Below are 18,027 nucleotides of genomic sequence, written 5' to 3'. Positions count from 1 at the left end.
AGGAACTTACATTCCAGGTGGGGAGGACTGATTATTTCAGATACTAGTGGAGTAAGTCCTACCTGCTCCCACCCCAGACTTAAGTGAAATGAAGTTAGTTTTTGTTTATTTAGTAAATATTTATTGAGATTCTACACTGTTAACTCTAGGGTTACAGCAGTGAACAAAAACAGTCATAGTCCCTCAGAGCTTACCATATAGTGAAGGAGATACAATAATTAACAAAGTTAAATGAAGAACTACGAACTACCTCATTATAATTGTGAGAGAGATACTTTGAAAGAAAAGTACAGACTGTTAAGAGATACCCTTATGACAAATGAACCTCAATTAGCATTTGAACAACTGAGAACAGGTCACAATTGCCAAGGCAGGAGTGAACTGGAAGGAAAGTAGAAGGAATGAAGTGAGAGGCAGGGACCACGTCATGACTTGAAGACCATATAACAACTTGAAACTTACTCCTAATGACAGTGAGAAGCCATTGAAAGTGTTTTTTTCGGGGGTGGGAGGGGTGTTGACAGAATTGGATATATGTTTTAAACGGAATCTGTGTGAAGTAATTTAGAAGAGAAGCCGAGTAGACATGGGAGACCAGTTGGGAGTTAACGCTGAACCCGATTGTTTGTGGAACCTTATATTGGGGCTGTGCCAGCGAAGAAGAGAAAAGTAGATGTTTTGAGAATTAAATAACTTGGTGCTGGATTGATGTGAGGACTAGGAGAGAAGGAGCTGTTGAGGATGATTCCCAAATTTCTAGTTGTTGAGCTACTAATTTTATGGATGGATCATTTAAGTAAAAAGGAAACACTGGAGAGTGAGCAGATCTGAGAGTAAAAATCAAGAGTCATGTCAAATTTGGTTATGTGAGATGTTAAAGTAAATACATCAAATAAGTAATTGGATCCTCAAGATAATAAGCTTAAGAGAGACTTGTGATATGATTTGGGGCGCCATGAACATATCAATGGTATTTAAGTTCATGAGAATTATGTTACTTTTAAATTAGTACCTGTAAATTAGTACCTCTGTGGTGAATGAGAATATCTGTCATTTTAGATGCACATATTCAGGGTACCTGGCTGGCTCAGTCGGAAGAGCATGCGACTCTTGATCTTGGGATCGTGAGTTTGAGTCCCACATTGGGTATAAAGATTACTTAAAAAAAAATAATAATAACTTAAAAAAATAAAAATAAATGCATATAACTTCCAATTCAGCAAGTCTCTTGAAATTTCACGTATAAGTTCATATATACAAAATAACATGGTCAAGGATATCGATCACAACATTCCTTACAGTGGTAAGAGTTTGGAAACAACCTAAATGTCTACCAGTAGGGGCTGGTTAAAAGTAAGTTTTTAATATACATTTTGAGTAGAATAATATATAACTATTAAAAAGAATGCAGCAGCTCTGTATATACTGATATATAGTGATATCTAAGATGTATTATTTAGGGGGGAAAAAGGTACCAAACAGTGTAGACTATCATTTGATAAGAAAAAAAGGAGGCCAAAGGGGAAGATAGTATAAAATGTAGAGACTATCTCTGCAAGGTTAAATAAACTACAGATAACATACTGGTTACTTGGGAGTGGAATTGGATAATTGGGAACAAAGGTGATAGGTAGGGTTGGTTACCACTGCATACTCTTGTGTCTTTTGTATTTTGTCCTCTGTCCATGGGATTACCTTTTCAAAAATAAATAAAATAATTGAAAATAAAAATCCATAGGAATAAGTGAGGTTGTCTAGGAAGAGACTAGAGAAAGAAGAACTCAGGACTGAGCTCTGAGTACCTCTCAACCTTTAAAGAGTAGGTAGGATTGAAGAATCCAGCATAGAAGAGTATATCTTATACTTGCATGTAAGGAAAGCAGCTTTACTTGAAGTCAAGTAAAGGAGAGGAAAGAGATGATACAGAAACATGGAGGTAGCTGGACTTGTTAAAGGCAAGCTGCAGTAAGGTCATAGTGCCATAACCATGCTGGGGTGGGTTAAAGAGTAAATGAGTGCTGAAGAAACAGAACCACAATTGTAGACAGGTGAAGTTTGATTATGAGAGGGAACAGAGAGGGGAGGTGAAGCTGGAGGAGTTGTGGAGTTAAGGGAAATTTTTATTTCTGGGTGGGAGATGGTAGAGCAAACGGTTTGTGTGCTGGAGGCAGTAATCCCGTGGAAAGGACAATGATGACATAGAAGAGGAAGGGAATAATTGTTACAGGGGTCAAAAGTTCAAGAAATAACAGAAGTAAAATTAATGAATCATTGAAGTGGTAATTAGTAAGTTTATTGTGCACACACCAAAAAGACAGTTTGCAAACCGGGAACCTTCAAAACCAGAACATGGAATGAGGCTCAGGGGTATATTGTTATAAAGCAGCTTATAGAGTGAGAAAACAGTGACTTTATTCTTCAGTGACTGGTTATAGTGTTAGAATTTTCTTTAAATGATAGAGAATTGGTTAGTGGTTACCTCAAATCAACCTTGGGAAACAGTGTAAGTTTTGCTTTTGACTTCCAGGGGCATAAGCAAGAAATGACCCCCAGGTCAATTTAGCTTTGCTAAATAAACTAAATTAAGCTTTGTTTACAGACTAAACTGGTTTTATCTGCTCAGGGAATTTTCAGGCTGGTCTCTGTTTTTGATTTTAACGCAGAAAGGACAGTAGGTAAGGAAGGAAGAGGAGGATCCAGTAGGAAAACTGAAGGTATAGAAGTCGGTATGAATGAATAAGATGTCCCTGAGAACTGAGGAGATGAGATTCAGAGAAACAATGAAAGCTTGCTTTAGGAAGAAGGAAGTGAAAAGTGGGAGATTGTTTTTCATTTTTGCTAGTCTCTAACAACTGCTTAGAGAAAGCACTTGGGTTCTCATACCTGCTTCTGCATCTAGTATCTAGCTATAACATGTTATATACCCTTTGGAAAACACTGTAAATTTATGAGAGTAAGCAAGTACGTCATGGTATTATGAGGACAATAGGTTTTGTTCTAAACATCTGCTCTGGACCACATTTTGAGAACCTCTGTTCTAGTATAAAGCATATTAGGAAGTTTTCCATGTTTGAATTCTATGTAGTGCTAAGAAGATGAGGTGATTAAATCCTTGATAAAAATAACGATTAAAGTTTTTGGTGTAATTATATCCTGAGTCTCCTTTGAAGAACAGGAGCTTAGAGGAAGAAGTGTGAAGTTTACTATATTCCAGCTAATGTGTTTAGCTCAAGCTAAAATCGTGCATAATTTAAGTGTAGGTGACCTTGGGCCACATTCTTACCCTTCCTTGCTTTTAGGTGACAATGTACCAGACCTTGTTTCAAAGCTGTCCAGGCAATATTTCACAACCATCTTCCATACTTCTTTTTATTTACCAAATGATAAAATACCTAGTTTCAAGTCTGTGTTTATAGAAATCTTAGAGAAAGAAGTAGGTAACCTGAAAAAGATGAGTAGGCAGTATTTCCGATGAAAAAAGTAAGGCTTTGGAATCAGAAAGGTTGTATATTTGAATCTCAGCGGCAAATGGGAAAAATAACTACTTCTAGGGAGAACATGAAACTTGAATGTGACTGTAAATTTAGTAAATTCAGTACTTTCTAATTTCCTTTTCTCTTTTCCCCCACAATTAGACTGTTTTAAGATTTTCAAAGATTTAGAACCTTTTGTTTATTCCTTTAAGAGCATGAAATAAAAGTTACTATAGATGCCTAAAGAGGTATTTGGAGTTTAAATACTGATAAATTTTCATTTTTTCATTAATTTGGATCTGTGTCCTTATTTGTATCTTCATTGTATTTTGAAACTTAATACAGTAATTATTTCACAGTGGGAGTTGGCTGCAGTATTGTTGACAGCTTTTTAACACACCGCCTCCTTTCTCAATGTGCCCTCTTAGTTGTGGGTGTATCCCTGTATTGAAAATAATGAGACTGTACATCTGCATGTTTACTCAAAATTTTCACATAATTTCATTTAGTCTTTATCACTTATAAGGGTGTAAGTAGCATTCTAGAAGAGTTGATTTTTAAGTTCTTAATTTTTCTCTGCTTCTTTTTTTCTAGACAGTTCAGTTTGTTCAGGGAATTTTTGTTGAAAAATATGACCCAACGATAGAAGATTCCTACAGAAAGGTAAAATGTGAAACTTGTGTACACATGCTTACCAATAGTTCCTTAGGACTTTAAAACTTGACCCATAGAATTGCTTTTTAAAAATATTTTTTGAGAAGTGATACAAATGTTTCATACCTGTTTTTAAAAATTTCACAAGGACAGAATATTTCTCATTAAATACTACTTAGCTACAGAGAACTCTGTGCTCTGTTACTGATTAGTAATCTGTTCTTTACTGTACACATTTTCCTGGTGGAGGGGTTTTTTTAATTTAGAAAAATTGCATATAAATAGGTATATTTTTGACAACTCTTTTTGTGAAGTAAAATTAAGATCGCTTTTATTCTCGAAGTTATCCTGTGACCAAAAGTTTTTATTTTTGTTTAGTTTTAGAATAACTTTAAGGGATTTCATCTTTAGACTATAAGAAATTAGATACTGGATTCTGTATGATACCATAATGGTAGCTACATGTCATTACACATTTTCCCAACCCATAGAATGTACAACACCAAGAGTAAACCCGTAATGTAGACTGTGGACTTTGCATGATAATGATGTCTCTATGTAGGTTCATTGAGTCTAACAAATGTGCCACTCTGGTGTGGGAGGCTGATGGTAGGAGAGGCTAGTGGGAAGCAGGAGAAGGGTATATGGAAACACTGTACTTTTCTGCTCAATTTTATTGCGACCCTAATGCCAAAGTTCTAAAACATAAAGATTATTCAAAAGAAAAAAATTCAGTAGTCTTGACAGAATACTATTTTATTTCATTATAAGACTAACATTATGAGGAATGTTCATGATTTTATTTCCCAAGTATGTTAAGGGGGGAGGAAGAGAATTAAACCTACCCCTCAACAAATAGGAAAGGATTACTTTGTTAAATGTTGTAGAATTTATCTTCAATAGTGTTACAAGTTTTGTTAAATTATGTAAGCTCATCCAGCCATACTGGCAGAGCAGTTTCGTTATCTGCAAATTGGAAATAAAGTTGTGTTCCAGGTAATTGAGAAACTACAGACCTAATTCATTATTCACTGAGCATGCCCACTTACTGATTGTGCAGATGACCACAGGAGTCCTGTAAGTGGTGTGACAGTGAGTTTGTAGGTCCACCAGTGGTGCTTCTCAGCAATCCCTGATCTGACGCAGAAGATTTTAAAATAGGCCTTATGTTAATACACTTATTTTTAGAAGACAGTGTTGCCGTACTAAAATTGCTCCCAAACAAGTTCCTGGCTAAAGCTGTAACTACAAACAGATCTGTACCTAGAATGTTGAAGATTGGACTTTTCTTAATTACTTCTTTATTAAAAATTTTCCACACAGTTGATAGTTGATACTTCTTTTAGGCCAACCTTCTCTTACTTTATAAAACACTGGGGAAATACAATTCAGTATATAAAATTTCACCTTATGCACATAGTGTTTCCAAAGACATACCTTTTCCTTAAAGTCTTGAGGACTGTATGAGTTCAGTGTTACTCATTTTAGCACCTCTGCATTCCCCTTATCTCTTAAAATTTTCCTATATTAAATTTGGGGCATATTTTAGTAAAATTTTCTTTAAAATCTTATCTGCATTTTGAGCTATTTAATACTTTTGTGCTTTGTTTTCTTTGAAGATAATACAAATATACATATTTTTATACATTTTTATTTCTGTTAGAACTATACCTGTTTGTTGCAGTTTTTCTTAAATTGGAGTCTATGACCGTTACCTTCTAATAATAGCAAAAATCATTACTCAGTTTATAGTGGTCAGAAAATATCTAAACTCAGCATTAACAGTCCTGGCTTCCGTAGTATTAATAGAACATGCTTGAGACCTCCTGTTGTTTATTATAGTGCCAAGTTAAGTCTCAGCCAGTATAGCAAACTCCTAGAGAAAAGGCTTTGTAGTTGTTAATAGGTACTTGGAGTGAAGAGGTGGCAGGAAAACAGACTGACATTTTGATTTTGATATTACTCTTTCATTTTTCCTCCCTTCCCCAACAGCAAGTTGAAGTAGATTGCCAACAGTGTATGCTCGAAATCCTGGACACAGCGGGAACAGTAAGGATGTTTTCTCTTTTTCTGATAGATTTTAGTTAACTAGTGAACAGGTTTTGTCATCTGAATAATTCCTCTGAGTAAAAGTAATTATTCTGATTAAAAACAAATTATCTAAATGTAGGGCTTCTTAAATTTTCTTATGTGCTTCCAACCATCTGTGATGTACTTCATGCCCACATACCACTCTTACATTGTATGTCGAGTTCACCTACAGAATGTGTATGTTGGGTATCTTCTCCCAAATTGAGCTAAGGATTACCCTATTACTGCTTTTTTTAAAAAAGGTATTTTAAATCCAGAATTTTAGTTAAAATGGGTATTTCTCTGGGTTTATGTAAGACTTTGTCTCTTGGCACCATAGTCTTTAATTTTTATCAAAATTGTTTTTGCCTTTTATTAGTATTTTAACATATCAAGGGGCTGTTGACAGATACATGTTTTCTGACAAAAATCTTCAGGATTATTTTGAGCCTTTTTTTCTCATCTTTAAATGACTACTGTATGATGACATAAGTATATCATAGGGTGCTTGTAATGATCAAATGAGATAATGATTATAAATCACTTGGCATAATGCCTGTTTTATAGTATGAGCTCCAAGTATTTGCTTTTATTTTCATTGCCTTCATTTGTCATCTCCTTTATAATTTTGTTATTAATTACTGATGATTTCCTGTTATACTGCCATAAATGCACACGTTAAGTGATTTTTCTTTTTTTCTCCATACATATAGACTTTACCTATTAGGCAGTTCTCAGCTTTAGAATGGATGGTATTCTTAAATGTAATAAGTTGTTTAAAATTTAGCACAAATTTTCCACATAATTTTATGAATGATGAGAAAGTTTCGTGTCATTGAGAAAAGCATATAAGTAGACTGGCGCAATTGTAGTGCTAATGATACTATATTTTTCCATTCTTTTGTGGGAAAGGAAGCTTGGGATCATTAGAACTACATCTTTCTTATATCTGCTGACTCTAAATATCTCCCCCTTTTGCCATTCCAACCTCCCCTAATTTCCTTAGCCTCTGAATCAGCAGTCATTCCCCTCTGTTCCCAGATACCCCAGTAGTTAAAGAGCACTTTTCTACTTTTTCCTTTCATCACCTCCACAAGGGTGAAGGAGTTTTTTGTTCTTCCTCTTGTCCAAATTAAGGAAGTTCTTCCCTACTGTAGAGATCTTTCCTTTGTGCTCTTAAATATCTTATCATTCTCCCATCCTAGTGCTCAATGTGTGGTGTCATAATTGCCTGTTTAGTTGTCTTTGTCCCCAGTGCCTTGCATAAAGCTTGGAAAGTAGTTGATGCTCATTAATCGTGTCCCAGATCACTCCTTACTCCTTGGAAGAGTTTTGCTCACTCTCTTCATCACTGCTTCAGTCAGAATTCTTGGTGATTTTAGTATTCAAATAGAACCTATATGGATATTATAGATGATCCATTTCCTCGGCCTACCAGTTTATTGACCTCCATACTGCTTCAGCCATTCCCGCCCATGGTCTTACCTAGACTATCTGATTACCAATAACTGTGATACCACCTTCATCTCATTTTCAAGCATGCTACTCTCTACCTCTTGTTTTTCCATCTCACTTCCTTTTATACCTTCAACTTCACTGGAACCTGCAGTCCATTTATCCCACCATCTTTTGATTGTCCTCATATCCTAACCCTCTCTTCACATGGCTTCAAGTCCATGGCCTGTCATTCATGATCAGTCCTCTGCATGTATCCTCAACTCCCTTGGACTTTTCAGCAACCTCCAACTCAGTTGATCACGGTCTTCTGTAAAAATTTTATTCATTTGGCTTCCAGGAATCAACACTTGCTTGGTTTTCTCCCTCTCTCATTGGTTACTCCTAAGTCTCCTTTCCTGATTTGTCTTCATCTCCCCAATCCCTTAATGTTGGAGGGCCTCAGGATTCAGTACTCAGGCTTCTCTTTTCTAACAGCACTTTCTTGGAGGTCTTTAGTAGCATCAAAATAATTTAATTAGGATCTGTATGTACAAAGGAATTATATACAGTTTTCTAAACCACACAGAAAGCATGATATTGCATGATAAGGTGGTTAAGATCTCCCTTCTAATCTTCTAATTCCTTAGTTCATTGTCATTGCTTCTAGTTGTATAAGTAGGGAACAAGAACATCTATCTCAGAGTTTCTAGAAACTGTGTAATAGGTCTTATATTTCCTGTCATGATAGAGTGTAAGAAAAAATTGAGTAGCTTACTTGTGATTATTCAGATGTAAATTGTTCCAGTGTACATTCAAGAAATCATACTTATAATTGTACATTTTTTTATTATAGGAGCAATTTACGGCGATGAGGGATTTGTATATGAAGAATGGCCAAGGGTTTGCACTAGTATATTCTATTACAGCTCAGTCCACGTTTAATGACTTACAGGACCTGAGGGAACAGATTTTACGGGTTAAGGACACAGAAGATGTAAGTATTTTTCTATTTGTTTTAAAGATTTTATTTATTTGAGAGAGAGAGAAAAAGACAGAGCACGAGCAGAGGGGGAGAGGCAGAGGGAGAGGGAAAAGCAGACTCCCTGCAGGGAGTGGAGCTCTATCCCAGGACCCTGAGATCATGACCTGAGCTGAAGGCAGACACTCAACTGACCGAGTCACCCAGGCACCCCTGTTCTTCTCACTATAAGACATACTGCTATCTCTCTGTGGCCAAAAAGTGTTTTTGTTTTTCTGTTAAGAGGAGTTGGAGGGTATCTACCACAAACCTAAAGGTATCTCTGTGATCAAAAAATTTTTACAACTTTCTGAATTTACCTACAGATTATATGCTAAGATAGAGGGCATGTTTGATAAAGTGCTCATTGTGCTGTGTGTTAATAAGTGCAGTAGGGAAGAAAGAGGAGTCAGAGTACTTGGGAGAAGTGGGACTCGAATTGAGCTTTGAAAGGTGGTAGTTATGTCAGAAACAGTGTTCAAAGAACATTAGTAAGAACCATAATGGTATGTTCCATTTCTAAAATTCTCTTGGTATAGTTTGTACTTAACAGTTTTTTTCCTTTGAGTTATGTTGACGATTTTAATTAACTGGGCTTTTGTATTTTTTTCAGTTTATTTTTGTTGCAGAATTCTTATTTGATGAATAACATCATTGCTGTTGTGCCTTTTTGCAAAGATGAAATGTATATTTTACGTGTTTACCTCAGTTTTGAACTACAGAGAGTTCCTTTTCGGTTGTATAACTTGGGATATAAAATTTCATTTGTACCTTTCTTTCTGTTTTTGCGTGTTCTCTCTCATTATTAATGGGAACATATGCATCTGCTCAGGACCTTAACTTTGGGTAATACTGTAGGCGGAAGGGATTTCTACCATATGACTCATGATCAACGTAACCTAATGAATAGTTCTCTTGCTTCCCATGAGTAATTTATCTAAGAGACTTCTGTTTTCATAGGCAATTATATACAAATCACCGAATTCTGGTGATGTTAATCTCTTTATCTCATGTCATAACTAAAAAAGATGGACTTGTAGATGTCTAGTATGTTTCATCTAACTTGTGATAATTGCTTATTTTAGATACAAGATCCACCATGTCCCTTAAATCCTTTCTTGTGTGTAGTGTGCATCACCTCACAAATGACTGTGTTCTGTGGACACCTTTTATCTAAGGGTGTTATATAATTTGTTAGCAACTTGTTTTATTGCAAGTAGGGGCAGCCTTTCTGGTATGGGGAAAAAGGGAAGGCATGGTTGCTTTGTGGCTCTATTTTGTGGGTTATTGTTAAGCTGTTATTTCTTCTTAACATCGCACCTAAACTGGTCTTCAGATCTAATGTCAAACATAGAAGTAGAACCTGTTACTGTGTTGGTCTTGCCAACTACTTTTGGAATTTGTTGGACCTTTGAGATGAAGCACTTAAACCACAGTTAGGCCCAGTGAGTACATTCTTCTCTGCATTGCAGAAGATTCCTTTTCCTTCAGATTTTTGTACTTGGAATTCAGCTATTATTAGTAGTCCACATGAGAATTATGCGATTATATCCTTAAAAGAATTTAGCAAATGAACGTAGTAGGATCTCTTCCATATTTTTTCTGTCTCTTCCCCCTCCGTCTACCTTCTTTCCCCCAATGTGCATACATAGAATTTTTTTAAGCACTCGGTGAAGCTTATAGTCCTAACTAATACATTTCAATTGGTGACAGGTAGTTGCTTACTTAAAAGAGGCTAAGGAACAAGTTATGCTAGTGCTCATACTACGTTTTTTTCCTTCCCACAGGTTCCAATGATTTTGGTTGGCAATAAATGTGACCTGGAAGATGAGCGAGTAGTTGGCAAAGAACAGGGTCAGAATTTAGCAAGACAGTGGTGTAACTGTGCCTTTTTAGAATCTTCTGCAAAGTCAAAGATCAACGTTAATGAGGTAACCTACAGCTGCTAGGCAGCACAAACAAGTGCCTTTTTAGTTACCTTTAAGTTAATAGCCAAAACCAAATTTTTTGAAGAAAAAATTTTCTTCTAAGTGGTCTTGATTCTAGCAGTGTACAGAGAACACTAAGTAATTCCTAGAAACCATATTCCCTCACTTGAGTAAAATCACTTTGATGGCTGTGATGAAGACACTGATATTTACCTTATTGGCAAAGAGAAAGTTTAAGTTAAACAATGTGTTTCAAGTCCTGCTAAGCTTCTGAATGATATGCCAGAAGGTGGTGTGTGCATATGGTCCTGTCACCCTTGCATTGTAACAGTTACCTATGCGCATGTGTGTAAAGAGGTTGTAAAGTCAAGTAGGAAAATACAAAAATCAAAGTAGTTATTGAGCTTGTGAACTTATGTTATACAGAAAGATAATACCTCATGTATACCACAGAATTTGGTGTTTTGAGTCGTGCCTGCCTTTGGTTTCTGACTCAAAGGGAGGAATCTGTGAGCATGGGCATGCAACTGGAATTCACCCGCTCTTTGAGGCCTGGTGCAGCAGGTGCCCAAGGCTTTTTTTGTCTGTGACTTAAGCCTTCCACTATCCTGAGAACGTAGCTGTGACAGGAAATGCTTAATAAGCATGCCCGCTGCCTGGGTGTCAATCCAATACCCTCCTGGATCCCTGAAAGATCCGTGCACTTCCACCTGCCGCCACCAACCGACCAAAATCTCAAGAGGTTCTCTTTGCTTTTGTTTGTTTTAACATATTTAACATAAGCTTTTTTAAAAAAACTAACCAGCCAACCAGAGTAGGCTTCTTTCCTTTCCCCGTGATGCAGAAGTCTTCACTTGCCAGTTTGCTTGTCATTTGTGGTATCACGGGTCATCGGTCAATTTAGCTCACTTATAACATAGGTGAGACTTATGAGTGCCTTAGGTTATCAGCATCCTGTGTTTTTGTTTGCTGTTTCTCTCTGGCCTTTGGGTCTGTAGGTCACTTTTCCTTGATTTAATATTATGGTTATAGGCTCTTGTTTGACTTTTAAAATGACTAAGTTACTTTAAACATCTGACAGGCAAAAAAATTAAGCTTGCTACAGATCCTCTGTTTTCAAATAACCAAGAATGTTAAAGTTTACTTTTTTAGGTAAACCAATTTTTATAAGTACATAAAAAATTCATAAATTTCATTATTCAGCAAATATTTATTGCATGCTTACGTGTCTAGCAGTGTCTGGCACTTTATTCAGCAAATATTTATTGTGTGCCTATGTGTCTGGCAGTGTGTCAGGCACTGGGGTAATCCCAGTGATCCAGGCAGACACTATTCCTGCTCTAGAGAAGTTTGCATCCTAGTGGGGAACAAGTCCTACTGAGATCTTCAACAGTCATTTCTTTTTCACTGCCAAGTAAATGAAAGGAAGTATGATATGCTTTTAGCTTCAACTTTCTCTGTTGTGTAATTACAGTTTTATAGATGTTATTTTAAAAATTTTACTAATCATAAAATTTTAAGTTTGTTTGTTTTTTAAGATTTTATTTATTTGAGGGGCACCTGGGTGGCTCAGTCGTTCGGCGTCTGCCTTCGGCTCAGGTCATGATCCCAGGGTCCTGGGATTGAGCCCCTCATCGGGCTCCCTGCTCCACGGGAAGCCTGCTTCTCCCTCTCCCACCTCCCCTGCTTGTGTTCCCTCTCTCGCTGTCTCTCTCTCTGTCAAATAAATAAATAAAATCTTTAAAAAAAAAAAAAGATTTTATTTATTTGAGAGAGAGAGAGAGTGTGTACAAGGTGGGGGGACAGCAGGAGAAGGAGAAGCAGACTCCCCTCTGAGCAGGGAGCCTGATATGGGGCTCCATCCCAGGACCCCAGGATCATGACCTGAGCTGAAGGCAGATGCTCAACCAACTGAGCCACCCAGGCACCCCTAAAATTTTAAGGTTTAGTACAGTCTTTTCTCAAAAAAAAAAAAAAAAAAACAGAGCTAAAAAGCATGGTGGGGGTGGTGCTCGTGCATCCTCGCATGCTTGCTGTCTCGTAAATAAATAAATCTTGGGGGAAAAAAGCATTAGGATTGATGCATGAGCTTGGTTAGGGAAACAGTAGTACAGGGTCACCATCTGCAGGATGATTGGCCTTAGGGATCTGGTTCCTTGCTGTCCCTGTTCTCACCCTCACTGGTACCCCCCTGCCAGGTTCATAGGACTTGGCTCTGCTGGGGCTGGGTTGGGCCAGGGTCCAGTGAGTACCATGGACTGGAGGTGTTCCTTACTTTTAAAAAGCATTACATGTTTGTGACAACTCACCTGCTACTTGCTAAGCTTCCTGGGTTATAGTTTCCAGTGCCCCAGAGCTCCATTTTCACAGCAGTCTTGTTAAACCTTGATGTGAGGGTTTATTAAAAACGGAGAACAGTAAAACAAAATGGAATACATTAGCTATTTAAGGATCTTTACTCTTTTGAGGGACATACAAACTTTATGCTAGAGTATAATATTTGAGTTTCTTTTAATGTTTCTCTATTTATAGCTTGATAATCCAGTTACAGAGTTCCTTGGATAGTTCATAGTTCCTCAGACAGCTAATGCTTTGTAAATATACATGTGATTTTTGTTGGACTCAAATTTCAGATCACACAGGGACGTACTGCTTGGCTAAATAGCCCTCTAATTCCCTGATACCTGTAGCAGAATATATATATTAAACTCTTATCCACACCATTTTTGCTATGTTCTGAAAGTAGGACTGACAGTACCAGAATCACATCAGTCTTAATCAAGAATTAATTGTTCTTTGCTGAGGCTGGAATAATAATTGGAATCAAGACATCCCAGTTGAGTAATGGCAGAGGGATTGAGAAACTGTTCTGTCTTCCCTTTAGATTTTTCTATAGTTCAGAGAGATGAGGAAGAACCTAGGCTGAGGCCTCTGAGCGTATCTAACCAAATACTTACTATAGTTTGAACTTGCCTTCATCACTGAACCAGCTGCTGCGGTGAGGTGGGCAGCGTTTGCCAAAGAAGTCATTGAGGATATCACTACAAAACCAGTTAGTATAGTACCAGAAACCCAAAACTGGCTGGCGTGAAGAAATATGTGGTTTTGATTCTTGGACTATTAGTTTATCCTTTTAATTTTTCATCTTCCAGCTTACGCATTAAGGCTAGGGAACAAAAGAGAACTTGTTCGTGGCTTATGCATATTAAGTTCTTGAGAGAGTTTCAGAGCTGTGAAACTGCTGTTTTGTTCATAAATCCAGTGTTTTCAACTTTCTTAAGAAATAAGATAATAGAGAAGTTAAATGGAAGAAGATGGCAGTGGGGAGGATGGAGCAGAAAGAAAAGAATATAAATGAATCACTTAAAGCTTTGGGATAAAGCTTTTCTTTTTAATAATTTAGCCTTGTAATCTTAGGACCATTTTAAAAAATAAATAGAAGTTGTTTTATCTGGGCACCATCTTAAAGAAATGATTTTAAAAATATTTTACTTTTTAACACTTACTGAAAATATGTAAGAACAGTAAGAATTTTTTCACTCTTCATCCAGATTCACTAGTTAATATTTTGTCAGTGTTTAAGTATCACACTCCTTTACTCCTAAATATGTTAGTGTATGTACCCTTAGATCAAAGACATTTTCTTACACAACCACAATTATTAAAATCAAGAAAATTGTTATTTACACAGTCCCTGTTTAGTGCATATTCAGATTTTGTTGTTTGTCCCTATAATGCCCCTAAAAGCTAGGACCTTTTGATACACTTCTACAAAGCACTATTTATTACAGATGAGTAATAGTAAAGAGATTCTGCTATATTTGCTTCTCAGGTCATTAGTAAGTAAGTATTTGCATTTCATAGCAAAGAACCAAATTCAGCTGATCTGTTGTTTAATTGTTCTAATACCTGGACATACTTAGCACTATGAAACATATAAACATATCAGTATTAAAATAATCTTCTTCTGGGCGCCTGGGTGGCTCAGTTGGTTAAGCGACTGCCTTCGGCTCAGGTCATGATCCTGGAGTCCCTGGATCGAGTCCCGCATCGGGCTCCCTGCTCGGCAGGGAGCCTGCTTCTCCCTCTGACCCTCCCCCTTCTCATGTGCTCTCTCTCTCATTCTCTCTGTCTCAAATAAATAAATAAAATCTTTAAAAAAAAAAAAAATAAAATAAAATAAAATAAAATAATCTTCTTCTGTGAAATAAGTACTATTGTATTTTTGTCTCTGATGCCTTGCATTTTTCATCCAAAACAAATCCAGAAGATGTAGTAACAGAGATTATTACTTAAAATTGGGGTCACACACTTTTTCTCTTTTTCAGTTTAGCCAAAATTAATATCACCAAAAGCAGCAAACAAAAATCATTTGCTTTTACATGTGGTATCTTGAGGGGAACACGGTTGTCCTATTCCAGCCAAAAATATATAACATGAATCTACTCATGAGGAAACATCAGACAAACCCAAACTGAGGGAAATTCTATAAAGTTACTAGCCATCCATTTTCAGAAATGACAATGTCATGAAAGACAAAGACTGAAGAACCGTTCCAGATTTTAAAAGATTAAAGTGACAGAAAATTAAATGCAGTATGTGATCCTAGATGGATCCTTTGGTGGGGGGGAAGCAGGAATTCTATATAGGACATTACTGGGATAACTGATAAAATTGGGATCTGCGCTGTAGATGATACAAAGTAACGTATTGGTGCTTAAATGTACTCAATGTGTAACTGTAACATGGGTATGGAAGAATATCCTTGTTCTTAGGAGATACACACTCAACCATTAAGGGACCTGTTGTATGCAGACTACTCTCAGATGGTTTAGAAAATAAGAGTGTATTTAGAGAGAAATGATAAAGTACACGTGGCAAAATGTTACTAATTGGTGAGTCTGGGTAAAGAATGTACACAAACAAGTGCTTGGTATTCTTGTAACTTTTCTGTAAGTTTGAAGTTATTTTTATTTATTTTCATTTAAAGATTTATTTAAGAGGGAGAAAGCAAGTTCGCACGAGAGCAGGGGAGGGGCGGAAGGAGAGGGAGACAGGCAGACTCCCCATTGAGCGGGGAGCCAGTCATGGGGCTTGATCCCAGGGCCCTGAGATCATGACCTGAGCCGAAATCAAGAGTCGGACACTTAACCAACTGAGCCACCCAGGCACCCAAGTTTGAAGTTTTTAAAAATAAAATAAATGTGAAGATTCAAGTTGAGCATTAACTATTCCCTTAATAATTATGTTTTGAAGCATAGACGAGTCCATGATGAATATAACTTCACTACCTTGTTTTTCACTATGAACTTTTTTTCTTAAGTTTATATTGAATATCTAAGAGCAGGTTATTTCCCTCACAGTAAATTGGTAAGTCCTGCTTTACCCTGACTGAAAGCCACCTGGGGCTTCTGAGAAACCTGCTGTTAGAATAGCAGCAAAATACAGATCCAAGAGCAGAATAACATTTAACAGAACCAAGATGGTTTTGTGGAGCAAGATCTCAAGTGTTTGTTGAATAAGACTTTTTTTCTTGTTTTTATTTAGATATTTTATGACCTGGTCAGACAGATAAATAGAAAAACACCAGTGGAAAAGAAGAAGCCTAAAAAGAAATCATGCCTTCTGCTTTAGACCCACAGTGAGCAGCAGCTCTGAGCCAGGTAAGGTCCGGAAAGCAGAACAAACGCCTTCTTCACGCTCTTATTTTGGGCTTTCCCCACCCCTAGCCACTTCCCGTTCCACCTGTTAGGGTTATTTCCAGGTTTCTATGTCTTGTAAATGTGATACATGGCTTGTAGATGTGCTCATCTGTTGATAATTTGTCTCTCTCCCCATGAGATGAGATTCTAAGCTGTCCGAGGGCAAGGACCATAGATGTTTTGTTCACCACCGTGTCCCCAGTGCCAGCTACAGAACGGGTATTCCAGAAATAGTGGTTGAATAGGTAGAATTCCTTCCAGGGTCACTCCTGAGTTCCTGCCAAATTAAAGCCGAACGTGGGTCATCTGAAACAAAATGCTTAAGTGCACATTTGATGTGTTATTTCAAAGTGAACACACCTCTGTGTATCAGTAATAGTCATTCCTCCCTCAGGGTAATCCTTGCCCTGATTCCTAACACCGTAATTGGTTTTGCCTCTCTTTGAACTTAACATTAACAAAAACAGGTATTCTGTCTGGCGACTTTTACTCAAAAATATGTTTTCGAGAATTGCTCTAGAAGGGTACTACTGCAATAGCATATGGCAGCGGTAGTTCATTTGCATTGCCTGGCTGTACTAGCAGTAGACTTACATATTTTGCTACTGATGGACATTTGGGTTCTTTTCAAGAACTAATATGGATAATTCTCTGCATTCTTGCATGAGTCTTTATGCACATGTGCATCATTTCTACTTGGTATGTACCTAGGAACGAGATGGCCAGACTATACACTATATATATGGATAGCATTAGTAGGTACTGCTAAAAAGTTTTTCAAGGTAATTGTACTAGTTTACACACCTGCTAGCAGTTGATGAGTTCCATGTCCTCGCCAAAGATGGTACCGTCAGTCTTTTTAACTGAAGCCATTCTGCTGGGTATCTGGTGCTATGTTTTGGTAGTCATTTCCTCTCGGATCTAGGTTGACTTCTTTGAAATGTTTTGTCTATAGGCTTCTAAGTAGTAGTTGACTTTAAGTACCACTTAAGTTTTCGTTAAAGTGAACCTATTGGAGAGAAATTAGTGGCAGCATTGAAGCTGCCTATCAAGTGAGAAACCAGGCCCTGTGGGACCATTTGTTTCTTTTTATCTAATTGTGTATATGAAATCCCTTGAACAATTTCTACTTATCTTCACAAACACTATAAACTATGCCATAAAAGAATATTTTCATGAAGTTATTTTATGAGGTAATTTGGTGCTGGTTATGTGCATATTACTAATCTTGGTTCGGTCAGAGGAAAGGCTACTGTTGCCAATTGAGAGTTGCTTACACTAAGTCTTGTAAGTCTCTTGGGTCCGTCGAGCAGATTACCTCTTCCAGAGCACCAAATTAACTAATATGTGCTTCCTGAGAGACTTGGATGAATCTCTCTCTTCAGGGAAACAACTCAATAATTGTACTCCCTTTAATTTAATTTTCTTGGTACCCCCCTTTTAAATGAAGGTCAAGGAAAATGGGTAGAAAGGAGGAAACAGCATGGGGTTGCCTCTGGTTGGATTTAAGAAAGACAGCTTCTGGTCAGATGTTTGCTTTAGGCTTTAAGTGAAATCTTGATTCAGTAACTATAAATCATTAGCTCCGTGAAGGTGATTATTTTAAACTTTGCTGGTGTGTTTGTTTAGGTAAGCGAACAGGACTCCAGTTCCTGTTCTGAACTGTATCATTTAACTCTCCTAGTTAAGTCAGCTGTAGTTGACTGTCTCGTTGGTGCCATTACCTTAGCTGAGCCTAGTTTAAT

General features: G+C 37.2%; 1 protein-coding gene across 3 annotated transcripts in view; it reads left to right on the top strand.

Moving 5' to 3' along the window:
• Positions 1-18,027, top strand: part of RAP1A (RAP1A, member of RAS oncogene family) — a 76,569-nt gene that overhangs the window by 55,592 nt on the left and 2,950 nt on the right. For all 3 annotated transcript variants that reach the window (XM_032421570.1, XM_032421554.1, XM_032421562.1), the window contains 5 exons: positions 4,068-4,136; positions 6,120-6,176; positions 8,488-8,628; positions 10,440-10,583; positions 16,128-16,243. In XM_032421570.1, coding sequence (XP_032277461.1) covers positions 4,068-4,136; positions 6,120-6,176; positions 8,488-8,628; positions 10,440-10,583; positions 16,128-16,214 — 498 coding nt within the window. In that variant the 3' untranslated portion in view covers positions 16,215-16,243. The remainder of the gene's footprint in view (positions 1-4,067; positions 4,137-6,119; positions 6,177-8,487; positions 8,629-10,439; positions 10,584-16,127; positions 16,244-18,027) is intronic.

The sequence above is a fragment of the Phoca vitulina genome, unplaced genomic scaffold (genome assembly GCF_004348235.1).
Source record: "Phoca vitulina isolate PV1807 unplaced genomic scaffold, GSC_HSeal_1.0 scaffold2, whole genome shotgun sequence".
In the NCBI taxonomy this organism is placed as follows: Eukaryota; Metazoa; Chordata; class Mammalia; order Carnivora; family Phocidae; genus Phoca; species Phoca vitulina.
This window is presented reverse-complemented; position numbering and strand designations above follow the sequence as displayed.